We start from the raw sequence: 15,937 nt of genomic DNA, 5'->3' as shown, positions 1-15,937 counted from the left end.
TGGGATGTGGGAGTTCCTGCAAACACCTAGCTTCCCAGAGGTTCACATATGTGCCAGGTGCGTGGAACTGCAGCTCTTGAGGGACCGTGTTAGGGAACTGCAGCTCTTGATTGGGAGAGGCTGTTTGAGGGTAAATCCACATCTGGTATGTGGCAGTCTTTTAAGGAACGGTTGTTAGGGCTACAGGACAAGCATGTGCCTGTAAAAAAGAAGGATAGGAAGGGTAGGATTAGAGAACTGTGGATAACCAGGGAAATTGAGGGACTGGTCAAAAGGAAAAGAGAGGCGTATGTTAGGTCCAAGCAGCTAAAAACGGAGGGAGCTCTGGAGGAGTACAATGAAAGTAGGAAAACACTCAAACGGGGAATTAGAAGAGCAAAAAGGGGTCACGAAATGTTCTTGGCAGACAGGATTAAGGAGAATCCCAAGGCATTTTATTCATACGTTAGGAACAAAAGGGTTGTTAGGGAAAAAATCGGACCTCTCCGGGACAAAAGTGGGGACTTATGCTTGGAGCCCAAAGAGGTAGGGGAGATCCTAAATGAATACTTTGCGTCGGTATTCACAAAGGAGAGGGATGTGTTGACTGGGAGTGTCTCGGAGGGGAGTGTTGAACCGTTGGAGAAAATCTCCATTACAAAGGAGGAAGTGTTAGGTTTGTTAGAGAATATAAAGACTGACAAATCCCCAGGGCCTGATGGAATCTATCCAAGGCTGCTCAGGGAGACGAGAGGTGAAATCGTTGGGCCTCTGACGCAAATCTTTGTCTCGTCACTAGACATAGGTGAGGTCCCAGAGGATTGGAGGATAGCCAATGTGGTCCCGTTATTTAAGAAGGGTAGGAAGGATAACCCGGGTAATTATAGGCCGGTGAGCTTGACGTCCGTGGTGGGGAAGTTGTTGGAGAAGATTCTTAAAGATAGGATGTATGCGCATTTAGAAAGGAATAAACTCATTAACGATAGTCAACATGGTTTTGTGAGAGGTAGGTCATGCCTCACTAACCTGGTGGTGTTTTTTGAAGAAGTGACCAAAATGGTTGACGAAGGAAGGGCCGTGGATGTTGTCTATATGGACTTTAGTAAAGCGTTTGACAAAGTCCCTCATGGTAGGCTAGTGAAAAAGGTTGGATCCCATGGGATAAAGGGGGAGGTGGCTAGATGGGTGGAGAACTGGCTTGGTCATAGAAGACAGAGGGTGGTAGTGGAAGGGTCTTTTTCCGGCTGGAGGCCTGTGACTAGTGGTGTACCGCAGGGCTCTGTATTGGGACCTCTGCTGCTTGTGATTTATATAAATGATCTGGAAGAAGGAGTAACTGGGGTGATCAGTAAGTTTGCGGACGACACAAAACTGGCAGGACTTGCAGACAGTGAGGAACATAGTCAGAGGCTACAGAAGGATATAGATAGGCTGGAAATTTGGGCAAGGAAATGGCAGATGGAGTTCAATCCTGATAAATGCGAAGTGATGCATTTTGGTGGGAATAATGTAGGGAGGAGCTACACGATAAATGGAAGAACCATAAAGGGTGTAGAGACGCAGAGGGACCTGGGTGTGCAAGTCCACAGATCTTTGAAGGTGACGTCACAGGTGGAGAAGGTGGTGAAGAAGGCATATGGCATGCTTGCCTTTATAGGACGGGGCATAGAGTATAAAAGTTGGGGTCTGATGTTGCAGATGTATAGAACGTTGGTTCGGCCGCATTTGGAATACTGTGTCCAGTTCTGGTCGCCACACTACCAGAAGGACGTGGAGGCTTTGGAGAGAGTACAGAGGAGGTTTACCAGGATGTTGCCTGGTATGGAGGGGCTTGGTTATGAGGAGAGATTGGGGAAACTGGGGTTGTTCTCCTTGGAAAGACGGAGGATGAGGGGAGACTTAATAGAGGTGTATAAAATTATGAAAGGCATGGATAGGGTGAACGGTGGGAAGCTTTTCCCCGGGTCGGTGGTGACGTTCACGAGGGGTCATAGGTTCAAGGTGAAGGGGGGGAGGTTTAACACAGATATCAGAAGGACATATTTCACACAGAGGGTCGTGGGGGCCTGGAATGTGTTGCCGGGCAAGGTGGTGGAGGCGGACACACTGGGAACGTTTAAGACTTATCTAGACAGCTATATGAACGGAGTGGGAATGGAGGGATACAAAAGAGTGGTCTAGTTTGGACCAGGGAGCGGCGCGGGCTAATTGTTCCTTGTTTCTCGTTTCAAGGCTTCATTCTATGATCATCTTGCTGGTGCCAGTACAGAGCGAGACTGCGGATAGTTGGGAACCTGTCTCGGGGGCAGGGAATTCATATGGTGTTCGTGGAAGTGGAAATGACTAGGGTTGGGAAGCATTTTCCGATCAGGGCCATTGTGATCTCCTGGACTCGTTTCGATCGCCTCAGGGGGTCGGAGAGGAATTTCCCAGATTTTTTTTCCCCCATATTGGCCCTGGGGTTTTTCACTCTGGGTTTTCGCCTCTCCCTGGAGATCACATGGTCTGGAATGGGGGGGTGGGGGTGAGTTAATAGGTTGTAATGAACAAAGCATCGTAGCTGTGAGGGACAGCTCGGTGGATAGGATATTGGTATGTAGATAGGCTGGAAAATTGGGCGGGGATCCTGGATTCAGGATTCAATCCTGGACCGGGGAGCGGCGCGGGCTTGGAGGGCCGAAGGGCCTGTTCCTGTGCTGTATTGTTCTTTGTTCTTTGTTCCGCACAGACAGTGACCCAAGCCGGGAATTGAACCCGGGTCCCTGGTGCTGTGAGGCAGCATTGCTAACCAGTGTGCCAAAAGATAAGGTGATGGCCCTCTGGCATCTTCAGAATAGTACAAGAGGTCAAGGCCAGAGTGGGAGGAGAACGGAGAATTAAAACAAGTGACCAAAATCTCAGGTGTTGTGTTTGCAGACTAAACCGAGATATTCAGCAAAGTGATGGCTCAATCTGCATTCGGTGTCCCTAATGTTGAAGAATACCAACCACGTCATGAGCAGCAAATTGAAGAATAGAGTTAAGTTGCTGATCAGTGAAGGGATGCTTGGGGCTCTCCAGCCACTACTGTGCTCACTGAAGGCATTTTAATGAGGCTGGGCTCTCAAATAGCATGAGCCTCATGCCAGCTAAATCTGGGAGCAGAGCAGCTGCTCCCCAACTTTGTGCCCATTTAGGGCATTAATTGAAAATTGTCACCATTGACTCTGAAAAGACAATAAAACAGCCTATCTCAAAAGTGTGTCTGGGTGACACGGTGGTGAATCTGTCCTGATGGGGTTGATCCATATGACACCATTAACCATTTAAATGCAGCTAAATCCCCAGAACACCAAAGGCAGCCTTTTAAAAAAATGTCCATAGTTTAAAAGTAATAAAAATAATGCCCTCTATTTTTTTTCTTCCCAGCAACTGTACTTACAAACTTTACCTCTATTATTGTCAAACCCCCCCCCCCCCTTTGAGTTATAGGCTGAGACTACTCTGTCTCCATAGCCATCCTGATCTCTCGTGCTCTGGCTGCTCCTGTCCTGACTATCTCCTAATTTGACAGCAATCCAATCCGATGCATTCCTATGTATTTGACCCAAAGTGGCATGTGTTGGATCAATCCGACTACAAATATCGCTTCCCAGTCACCAGCCTGAAGACTTCTCTCCAGCCCTGCTCCCCACTACTCTCAACAGAGCATCACTGCATGAAATTTCTTTGTATACCCACATAAAAATGCTTGGAAGAAAATACATTTCTCCCCTTTATTTTTCTCCGTAAGATTAAAATGCAATTTAATTTGGACTCCAGTATCAATTTTATTGGCCACAACAGGATGAGCTGAAATCTTTCCTTTTTGTCCTTCGAGGTGAAGATCACTGTATTCATCTTCTGGAATATTTGGTAGGGTTCCACTAGGTAAATAGGTGACAGCTGAGGTCAATCTGTGCCTGAAAAACTCTGCTGCAAATAGGACAGGGTAGGGCAAATGATTGAGTTTTGGACAGGTTTCTGGCATTGGACTTCCTATCCTTGCATTTTCTCTGCCTCTGGTATGAACTTACTTTTGAAGGAGACCGCACTTTGTTTTTTGATTTGATTGGGCCAGGCGCAGCAATCCTGAGCAAGTTTCTCCCAGGACTTGAAGTCGATAACAAAGCTTCTAAGTGAAGTCTTAAGAGTGTCCTTGCAGCATTTCCTTTGATTGCCATGAAAGAGATTCCCAGACCTGAGTTCGCTGATTCACTTTAGTAAGCATGCGTCTGGAATGCTGGCTACATGACCAGCCCAACTTGGTTGTGACTATCTCAATATGGTGTGACTACTTGGCATGCCAGCTCATGTGAGCATCTTGCTGGCTGGTATTTTGTCCTACAATCTGATCTTCAGAAGCTTCCAAAGGTAGCTCAAGTGAAAAGAGCTGAAATAGAGTGTGATGATGAATCATACATTGTATCGTGTGACATTTAATGAGCTGGTTGTTCACCGAGGATGGAAGGAAATTAACTGCCCATGAACTGTATGTACATTTACAACCAAAAAATATTTCTTGTGCGGAAATAAGAATGGGGAAATTATAATACTCGATCCCTTAACTATTCTTTTGTTTTTGTTTCATAGCGCAGTGATGGACCATATGCTGTAGTCATCATTCCCACCAGAGAGGTATGCTATTTGCAGCAAAAATTGTAAAAGTTATTGTATTTCAGTTTACCTAAGAATGGAATACTTTTTTGTTATTCTTGCTCTGCATCAAGAACTATTGGATGAGGTGTAACATGTACTGACTGTATCACAAAAGTTGGCTTTTACACTAGCCAGCGGTAAGCTTGAACTCTAACCTCAGAACAGCACCCTAATGCACCAGTGTGAACTGTTCCACCTCTTGCATCTGCCTGAGTGAGATTGCCAATTAACGTCAAATACTGGGCACTTTTGACCTCTGAGCCTGCATCCAACAGGAGCTGGCTTCACAGCCAGCAGGAAGAGGAGTTGTTCGTGTCCTGCCGTGTAATCCCATCCCAGAAGGATGGTGTGCTGTCTCAAGAGTGACTGATGCTGTAACTGGCTAAAACATGAAAAAATCTTTGATATCCACTGCTCATTAAGAGCAAGAATGCACACATTGAATAAAAGTTGGATGTGATTTGCTCATTCAGAGAAATTAAACATTAATATTTTGTTTCCTCATCAGCTGGCTCTGCAAAGCTTGGATACCATTCAGAAATTGATCAAGGTAAGAGAATCTTATCAGAAATGAGAACCAGTATATTTCAGATTGATTTTATTGCAAATTTTCTTCAAAAGAGACATACCATGAACTGGTTATGTGTCAGTTAAGATTTTGAAGAGTACCAGGATGAGGAAGGGCTGAGAACAGGACTCATCTGTCATTCAGATGCAGGTTTGTAGGTTGTTTTCCTCCACCTATCTCCATCCTAAGCCCATCTCCCCTGCTTTGTTTTTAAAGTTTTATTAAATACTGTAAGCTGACTGCTCTTGAATTCAGCCCCATCTGTTAAGTATCATTGGTTGGTGGTGTAGGTGAATCGTCCTACAAACATACATAATAGACAAAGAAAATCTGACCACGTGCATCTTTGCACTTTTTTTCTACAACCATGTTATATGAACATATGAACAAGGAGCAGGAGTAGGCCATTCAGCCCCTCAAGCCTGGTCTGCCATTTAATTAGATTGTGGCTGATCTGATGGTAACCTCAAATCTGCATCCCTCCAATAACCTAACCCCTCCACCCCCGCTTTGCTTACCAAGAATATATCCGCCTCTGCCTTTAAAGTATTTAAAGACTCTATTTCCACAACCGTTTCGGGAATAGAGTTCCAAAGACTCTCAATCCTCTGAGTGAAAACGTTTCACCTCATCTCCATTTTGAATGGATGACGCCTTTTTTTAAACAGAGACCCCTTGTTCTAGATTCCATTTCAAGCAGGAACATTGTCTCCACATCCACCCTGTCAAGACGCCTCAGGATCTTAAATGTTTCAATTAATTATAATTTATCTTAATTTATTTGCTAAATCAATAATGTCTTTATTGATAGAATAAGGTTTTCGGTCCCAATGCAAAGCATTGTGGAAAGAGTAATTTATACAAATAGCCACAAAGGATGGCCCCATCATAATTGTAATAAGTGTCAACATTCAAAGAAATCTATCATTTAATAACTGCTTTATTCTGGTATTGTTGCTTGTCTCTTGATTCCTGCTGATTATTGTCTGATATTGAGGCGGCACAGTGGTTAGCACTGCTGCCTCATAGCGCCAGGGACCTGGGTTCGCTTCCAGCCTTGGGTAACTGTCTGTCTGTGTGGAGTTTGTACATTCTCCCTGTGTCTGCGTGGGTTCCCTTCGGGTGCTCTGGTTTCCTCCCACAGTCCAAAGATGTGCAGGTTAAGTGGATTGGCCATGCTCAATTGCCCCTTGGTGTCCCAAGATGCGTAGGTAAGGGGATTAGTGGAATAAATGCATGGGACGACGGGGCTAAGGCAGGGAGGAGGTCTGGGAAAGATTTTCTGTCAGAGAGTCAGTGTGGATTCAATGGGCCGAATGGCCTCTTTCTGCACTGTAGGGATTTTATGATCAATGTGACATGCAGAACAATTTTGTCGAAATAGTCATTTGGTGTACAGAACATGAGTGTTGCTGAGAAAAAGAGACTTTTTGTCTTGCACTCATAAGAACAATTTGCAAGTATACCAATGGAAGGGAAAACAACAAATTTATGCTGTACGAGAAGAAAGTGCTGATTGGTGGAGGCATTGTCATGGAGAATGCACCAGTTGATGGTGACTGACAGTTAACAGCCAAATAGGATGTGATGGCGTAGTGGTATTTTCACTGACCTAGTAATTCAAATTCCCAGGGTAATGCTCTGGGGACTTGGGTTCGAATCCCACCACAGCAGATGGTGAAATTTGAATTTGAAAAAATGTGGAATTAAAAGTCTAATGATGGAACCATTGTTGATTGTCGTAAAAACCTTTCGGGTTGAGTAATGCCCTTTTAGGGACGGTGGCGACTTCAGACCACAGCAATGTGGTTTTTGACTCTTACGTGCCCTCAGTTCAAGGGCAGTTAGGGATCCATCACATTTCCTTTTAAATGTTTGAAATTTAAAATGGGCAGCTTGACTCTGGTCAACGCATTGTCCTGAGGAATGAACCAGCTGTCACTTATTTCATTCAGCTGAAACAGGCATGATATTCTTTGTCTGCAAAGGACAGGGCGCTGTGCATTAATATATGTAGCGTCCAGTACATGCAAATGCACCACATTGCAAGCCCGACTGACTATCTGAAATTGGTTGTCAGTGTAATTCTTAGCGCACTGAGGATTATTTAGCAAATGTTGTCCAATCTTGGAACTGCAACTAATGTTGGGCACTGTTTTGAGTTTTGCGAGCATGGGCTGGTTGGATACGGTCTGTACCTTTCCTTTTCCAAACAGTGGAAGGGAAAAATTAGACAGCCTTTGGGATGAACAGCCTTTCATATCTAGCACAACACTGAATTCATAAATCACATCATTCATTTGTGTGATAGGCAGAACATCTTTTTGGCTTGACTGCAGTGCATGTTAGTGGCGAGTACCAATCATATTGCTAAGACATATTAACAGCTAGCTTCGTCTGTTGCTCAAATGTTGCGACACTTTGCCCTTCCAGGGTACTGTAAGGTAGACTGGGTGTTTTTCAGGGCTTTCAGGCCTGTTCATGAGTTTGTGCAATGCACAGCGCCAGATGATCTGATCAGGGTAACCATGATCCCACAGGATGCCTTTGATTCGCCCTATTTTAGCCTGGTGAGCAAATGGCTCAGGCCCAATTTTTTATGAGGTTGCTGATCAGGCCAATCTTGTATCACATGGAACTGTTACTCATCATGTAAGCTTGATGTTGAAAAAGGCTGTAGCTTCCTCTGCTTCAGTAATTTGTTTTATTCATTCATGGGATGTGGGCATCACTGTCTTGGGCAGCATTTATTGTGCATCCCTGATTGTCTTTGAGAGGCTGGTGATGAGCTGCTGCATTGAATCGCTGCAGCCCATGAGGTGTAGGTATACCACAGTGCTGTTAAGGAGGAAATTCCAGGATTTTGACCTAGTTTCAGTGAAGAAGCAGTGCTATCTTTCCTAGTCAGTATGACATGTGGCTTGGAGGGGAACTTGCAGGTGGTGGTCTTCCATGCATCTGGAGCCCTTGTCCTTCTAGATGGTGGTAGTTGTGGGTTTGGAAACTACTATCTGAGGAATCTTGGTGAGTTCCTGCAGTGCGTCTTATGGATAGTACACACAGCTGCCACTCTGCATTGTTTGTGGATGAGGTGCCAATCAAGCAGGCTGTTTTGTTGTTGAAGCTGCACTCATCCAGGCAAGTTGAGAGTATCCCATCATATTCCTGACTATTAGATGATGGACAGGCTTTGGGGAGTCAGGAAGTTGAGTTACAAATCACAGAATTCCTAGTCTCTGACCTCTTAGAACCAGAGTATCATAGAATCATAGAAACCCTACAGTGCAGAAGGAGGCCATTCGGCCCATCGAGTCTGCACCGACCACAATCCCACCCAGGCCCTACCCCCACATATTTACCCACTAATCCCTCTAACCTACGCATTGTAGGATTCTAAGGGGCAATTTTTAACCTGGCCAATCAACCTAACCCGCACATCTTTGGACTGTATTTATATTTTTTTTAATTCAAATGTTAGCCAGCATTTATTGTCCATCCCTAGTTATATGGCTAGTTCAGTTGAGTTTCTGGTCAATGGTAACCTCCAGGATGTTGATGGTGAGAGATTCAGTGATGATAATGCAATTGAATGTCAAGGGTCGATGGTTATAGTCTCTCTTTTTGAGAATGATCATTGCCTGGCACTTTTATGGTGCAGATGTTACTTTTGCCAGCCCAAGCCTGAATATCGTCCAGGTCTTGCTGCATTTGGACGTGGACCGCTTCAGTCTAGATTGTTGCTGAACATTGTGCAGTCATCTGTGAACATCCACACCTCCAACTTTATGATGGAAGGAAGGCCACTAGTGAAGCAGCTGAAGATCGTTGGGCCTAGAACACTTCCCTGAGGAACTCCTGCAGTGATCTCCTGGGACTAAGATGAATGACCTCCTCCAGCCACCACCATCTTCCTTTGGGCTAGGTATGACTCCAACCAGCAGTTGTTTCCACCTGATTCCCTCTGACTCCAGTGCTGGGTCTCCTTGATGTCATACTCGGTCAGATGCTGTCACGATGTGAAGGGCAGTCACACTCTCACCTCAGCTCACCTGGAGTTCAGCTGTTTTGTCCATATTTGAACCAAGGTTATAATGAGGCCAGGAGCTGTGTGATCCCCATGATGGGAAAGTAAATGGAATGCTGGCTTTTATTTCAAGGAGGCTGAAGTATAAAAGTAGAGGTGTTGCTGCAACTGTACAAGATACTAGTGAGGCCACGTTTAGATTACAGTGTACAGTTTTGGTCACCTTATTTAAGGAAAGATATATTATTGGAGGATGTACAGAGGAGGTTTACTCAGATGATCCTGGGTATGGAGGGACCGCCATGATGTGGAGATGCCGACGTTGGACTGGGGTAAACACAGTAAGAAGTTTAACAACACCAGGTTAAAGTCCAACAGGTTTATTTGGTAGCAAAAGCCACACAAGCTTTCGGAGCTCTAAGCCCCTTCTTCAGGTGAGTGGGAATTCTGTTCACAAACAGAGCTTATAAAGACACAGACTCAATTTACATGAATAATGGTTGGAATGCGAATACTTACAACTAATCAAGTCTTTAAGAAACAAATCAATGTGAATGGAGAGAGCATCAAGACAGGCTAAAAAGATGTGTATTGTCTCCAGACAAGACAGCCAGTGACCGCCATATGAGGAAAGATTGAACAGGTTGGGTATGTACTCCTTGGAGTTCAGAAGAATGAGAGGTGATATGATTGAAACGTGTAAGGTACTTACGGGATTAGACAGGGTTAACGTTGAGAGGATGCTCCCTCTCATGGGAGTGTGTAGGACCAGGGGGCATAGTTGCAGAATAAGGCGATACTCATTTAAGACAGATTTGAGGAAGAGTATCTTCTGTCAAAGAGTGGTGAAGGGCGGCACGGTAGCACAGTGGTTAGCACTGCTGCTTCACAGCTCCAGGGACCTGGGTTCGATTCCTGGCTTGGGTCACTGTCTGTGTGGAGTTTGCACATTCTCCTCGTGTCTGCGTGGGTTTCCTCCGGGTGCTCCGGTTTCCTCCCACAGTCCAAAAATGTGCGGGTTAGGTTGATTGGCCATGCTAAAATTGCCCCTTAGTGTCCTGGGATGTGTAGGTTAGAGGGATTAGTGGGTAAAATATGTAGGGATATGGGGGTAGGGCCTGGGTGGGATTGTGGTCGGTGCAGATTCGATGGGCCGAATGGCCTCTTTCTGTACTGTAGGGTTTCTATGTTTCTATTTCTATGATTCTATGATCTCTGGAATTCTTTCCCCCAGGAAGCTGTGGGGATTGAGTCCCTGAACATTTCAAGCTGAGATAGATAGATTTTTTAGTCAGTAGGGAAATTAAGAAATTACAGAGATACTTTGTGAATTTTAGATCAGTCGTGATGTTATTAAATGGTGGAGAGGGCTCTAAGGGCTGAATGGCCGCCGCCTTATGGTGGAACCCAAAGTGAGCATCAGTGATCTGGTTATTGCAGTGAGTGGCTAATGAGTGTCCCACCTTCGTCTCAGTGGGCCACCTGATTGAAATCGGGCTTGTTCACTAACCGTGACCCCACGAATAAGATTGTTTATTTAATACATACCAAATATTTCATAACGAGTGATAGAAAATTCTGAATCATTTGTATATTAATAGAACTATCAACTTCAAATGGTAAAAGCAAAATAAATATTTACAATTTGGACGCAGAGGGAGTGCCCGGCTCTCACAGTCAATGTTGTGAGTTATCAGCTGGCACATGCACCTCACTTCACTTGCGTTTGTTTTACGTGTGTACCGCTTCAGTCATACCGATAGGGGGGAAAAAATCTACACAGATGGAAATCAGCAGAATGTGGCGATCCTGCGTGTGGGCAAAAGGTCAGTAAAAGGTCTCGTGTGCCGTACTCAGAAGCCAGATGGGCTGTACATGGCCCCTGTTACAGGTTACCCACCACTGGGTAATTGCTAAGCAAGGGCCGCATGATTGGACTGTTGATGACTCTTTCCAGCATTTTACTGATGATTAAAGATGGACTGATAGTAATTGACCAGTTTGGATTTGTCCTGCTTCATGAGGACATATCTGGACACTTTTTTCACATTGCTGTGTAGATGCCAGTGTTATAACTGTACTGGAACAGCTTGGCTGGTATCGCAACAAGTTCTGGAGCACGAGTTTTTAGTACTATTGCTGGAATATTGTCATGGTCCATAGCCTTTGCAGTATCAAGTGCCTTCAGCCATTTCTTAATATGTGGAGTGAATCGACTTGGCTGGACTGGCATCTGAAGCTGGAGAGTTCTGGAGGATGCTGAGATGGATTATCCACTCATCCTGAAGACTGTTGCAAGTTCTTCAGCCTTATCTTCTGCACTGCTGTTCCGGGGTCCCCCATCATTGAGCATGGAGATTTCTTGGAGCTTTCTCCTCTAGTGAGCTGTTTAAATGTCCACCATTCATGACTGGATGTGGCAGGGCTGCAGAGCTTTGATCTGATCCGTTGGTTGTGAGATTGCTTTGCTCTGTGTTATCACAGAGTGCTTAAGCTTTTTGGCATGCTGAGTAGTAGCTTCACCAGGTTGATACCTCATTTTTAAGTATGGCTGGTGATGCTCCTGGAATGCTCTCCTGAACTCTTCTTTGAAACAGGGTTGATCACTCCAACCAATACTGTCATAGGCAGATGCGTCTGCATTTAGGTAGATTGGTGAGAATGAGGTCAATTTTGTTTTTCCCTTTTATGGGTTCCTCACCACCTACCGCAGACCTAGTCTAGCAGCTTTGTCCTATCAGATTTGGCCAGTAATTCAGTCAGTAATGGTGCTACCAAGCCACACTTGATGATGCACATTAAAGTCCTCCACCTGCAGTACATTCTATGCCCTTGCAACCCTCCCTCCAAGTGGTGTTTAACATGGAAGAATACCGATTCATCAGCTGGGGGGGTATGGGAGTGGAAACAAGGTTTCCTTGCCCATGTTTGAACTGATGCCATGGGCCCTTCATGGGGTCTGGAGTCGATGTTGAGGACTCGCAGGGCAACTCCTCCCGACTGTATACCAGTATGCTGCCACCCCTGCTATGTATGTCCTACTGATGGGATAGGACCAACCCAGGGATGGTGAAGGTAGTGTCTGAAACATTACCTGTAAGGAATAATTCCGTGAGTATGACTATGTCAGGCAATTTCTTGAGTGGTCTGTGGGATCAAATTTTAGCACAAGCCTCTAAAACTAAATGTTAGTGAGGAGCACTTTGCAGGATCGACCAGTTTGAGTTTACAGTTATCATTTCCGGTGACTTTTGTTGATGCTGAGTGGTCTGTCCGGTTTTATTCTTTGTAGACTTTCTTGCGGTTTGATACAACTGTGTGGCTTGCTAGGCCATTTCAGAGGGCATTGTCAACCATGTTGCTGTGGGCCTGGAGTTGCATATAGACCAGACCACGTAAGGACAGCAGATTTCCTTCTCTGAAGGGCATTAGCCAGCCAGGTGGGATTTTATGACAGTCGACAATGGTTTCATTTCATCATTATACTTTTGTTACAGTGAATGGTTGACTATTTCATCGTTTAAAGGTGGCAGTGGCATAATGGCCTTGTCACTAGACTAGTAATCATTAGACTTTTATTTCCAGATTTTTATTGATTGAATTCAAATCCCATCCCAGTGGTGGGAATCAAACCCAGCTCCCCAGAGCATTACCCTGGGTCTCTGGACTACTAGTCTAGTGACACTGCCACCTTTAAACGATGAAATAGTCAACTATTCACTGTAACAAAAGCATTCTGTGCTCATAAATCTTCACTCTAAATATGTTTCTTCTTCTAACTTCTCTCTAAATGCTCAGTGACAATTTTAATTTGTTGATCCTTCATTGCGCCTTTACTGTGGAGTAAATGGTCTTTCCCTATTCACTCTATCAAAACCTTTCAGAATATTTTAAAACTTCAGATTTTCACCTTGGCTTTTGCTGCTCCAGTGAAAATACTCCTAGTCACTTGAGTCATTTTTTATAACTTTCCTATCCTGCGCATATCGTGAATCTACACTGTCTGCCCTATGAGCTGAATGTTTCCTTAATTTGACAAACGGTAGTCTAACTGTGACTTAAGCAATGTATTTTTACTGTTGTACCCTCTGCCACTATTTATAAACCAGTGAAGTGGACAAAAACAGATTGTATTGTACATTTCATGCTCCTTTCTAACTTCTAATATGAGTAGTTACAATGATTTATTTTAACTTCGTAGCCATTTACATGGATTGTACCAGGAGTGCTGATGGGAGGAGAGAAACGGAAATCTGAGAAAGCCAGGTATGCCCCGCTTGATGAGTGAAAGTGAATAGAGAAAACTAAACAAACATGAACTCACTGAGTAAGCCAGGTTTTCTGATTCCTATTTCATAAGTATTGAAGGGAAAGTTAGTGTGACTAATTGGCAGCTCTTTCAAAGAATTAGCAGAGGCATGACGAACCAAATGGCCTCCTCCTTTTCTGTTTGATTCCAGCACTAACTAGCATGTTTCAACTCATTAGTTAACTATTTTACCCGTGTCCTTAGAGAAAATTGTATAATTAAAGACACAGTTACATAGTACTTGTAGTAAATGCCCAAGATCTCACTTCTGTTAATAATGCTTTGTGTGTTGAGCCCTGTCATGAGACAGTTGGTACAATGTTGCCAACGTCTTCTGTTAAAACCTATTTCTTACTCAGTTGAGACCCATTTCTTACTCTGCTATTGGAGATTCACAATAGCGCACCGTTCATTGGGCAAAATTGTTGACCCTGTGAAGTGTGTTGTAATGAGACTAGTGTGTCAAAATCTGCAACTGATAAAGAAAACTGTACCCCAGAGTTTTAAAAAAAAACCCAAATCAATGACATATTGGTATTTTCGAGATAGGTTTTCTCCGTAGAGAATTACTCCCTTATTAATGAGTTAAACATGGGAGAGTGTAATAAGTTATATAGTTACAAGCTTTGCCCCATTAGTTTTGAATATTATTTTACAAGTCTGTGAAACTTTTTTCAATTTGAATTACGAACAAAATGCTTAAAATGCAAGGGCACATTCCAAGGTAAAGGTGAGAAACCAACAAATCACCTTCACGGTGGTGTGAGAGAGACATTTCCTATAATCCAGATGCCCATCAAAACTCATAACTATCTCTGGAAGTGACATAGCCGTACTGGATATTGAAACAATGTCACAGACAGACTCATCCAAAACATCTTGGAAATGCACAATAAGTGAAGTATTTCAAGATAAGTCCCCCAGTCACGATAGTGACACAGGTGGTTAATATCTCGCTCTCTTTTTTGGAATAAACATGTCACCCTTTTTGAGAAGCCAACTCTGCTGTGCATGTGTGTGCTAATGACTGCATACGGTCTAATTGCTTAATGTCACATTTTTATTATTTTTCTCAGATTTAGTGGTTAATAAATTTGTGTGTTCTTTGATTCGTTGAAGCTTTCTTTGATTGGCTTCTAATTGCTCACAGCTTAAATAGTTGAACATGTTCTGACTTGGAAAAGGTATATCCTTGTATGAAAGAAACTTAAACCATTGTTGTGACCAACCGAGGAGGTCGAATAGAGGGGAGCCAGTTCACCCCTTCTCACCTGGTCATAACAATATTGATGTGTAGATGTACCCATAGTACATGATATTATTGCACATTGCTGTATCAGGGCATTATTGTAGTTTTGTTTCTGGGAGGTGCAATGCCAGCTGGACTCACTTGAAACAAAAGATTGAGTTCGTGGCCAGTTCCAATAGATTTGGAAACTACAATATTGTTAAAGGTGCCATCCTCCTGATGATATGTTAAATCCCAATTTCTCCAGTTTCAGAGATCCAGGTGGACATTAAAGATTCTATGTAGCTCTGTTTTGGGGGAAAAAACAAATAATTTTCCACACACCCTCCTCAACGTTCCTCCCTCAATAGCACTCAAAAAAGTTATTGTCTTTATATTTTGTATAGGATGTGCCATACAAAATAGTTGCTGGTTTGCCTGTGTCACTTCAGTTCAAAGTAATTCACTTTGTGTCATGTGTCAAGAAGTTTAGGAGGCTATATAAATTCAAAATTATAAGATTTGTATTTTCATGTTCCAGGTTACGTAAAGGTATAAATATTCTGATATCAACTCCAGGGCGACTAGTGGATCATATAAAAAACACAAAGAATATTTGTTTCTCCCGTGTGCAGTGGCTTGTTGTTGATGAAGCTGACAGGTGAGTGTGCATGTACCTTTACTTACTGTGTTAGCTGTGGCTCAGTGAGTAGCACACTCAGCTGTGGGTGAGAACGTTATGAGCTCAAGTCCCATTCCAGAGACTTGAGCAGAAAAATCTAGACTGATGTTCCAGTGCAGTACTGTCCAATGATGCCCTCTTTCAGATGAGACATTCACAACATCTGGTGTGCTCTCTTAGATGGTTAGAATCGATTCCTGGTACCAATGGGAAGAGGAGTAGGAGAGTTATACGGGTTCCTTCAGCAATATTTATCCCTCAATCTGGTTTTAGTGATGATTATTGTGGAAGGTTCTTGCAATACAAAAGTGACTGTACTTCAAAAGTATTTCAACGGGAACTTCAGTGGTCTGAGAAAGCAGCTCACTGCTGCCTTCTTGAGGGCAATTAGGGATGGACAATAAAATGCAGACTTAGCTGGCGATACCCCATCCCCTGAATGAATAAAAATAATTCTACTGAATGCCTCC

General features: G+C 43.6%; 1 protein-coding gene across 1 annotated transcript in view; it reads left to right on the top strand.

The window, feature by feature from the left end:
- The window catches only part of ddx31 (DEAD (Asp-Glu-Ala-Asp) box polypeptide 31), a 122,205-nt gene that overhangs the window by 15,784 nt on the left and 90,484 nt on the right, over positions 1 to 15,937 (top strand). The window contains exons 7-10 of the mRNA XM_078226375.1: positions 4,591 to 4,635; positions 5,165 to 5,206; positions 13,450 to 13,514; positions 15,327 to 15,446. Of these exons, the coding sequence (XP_078082501.1) occupies positions 4,591 to 4,635; positions 5,165 to 5,206; positions 13,450 to 13,514; positions 15,327 to 15,446 (272 nt within the window). The remainder of the gene's footprint in view (positions 1 to 4,590; positions 4,636 to 5,164; positions 5,207 to 13,449; positions 13,515 to 15,326; positions 15,447 to 15,937) is intronic.

The sequence above is a fragment of the Mustelus asterias genome, chromosome 13, assembly GCF_964213995.1.
Source record: "Mustelus asterias chromosome 13, sMusAst1.hap1.1, whole genome shotgun sequence".
Classification (NCBI taxonomy): Eukaryota; Metazoa; Chordata; class Chondrichthyes; order Carcharhiniformes; family Triakidae; genus Mustelus; species Mustelus asterias.
Note: the sequence above shows the minus strand (reverse complement) of the source record. Positions and strands in the feature narration are given on the sequence as shown.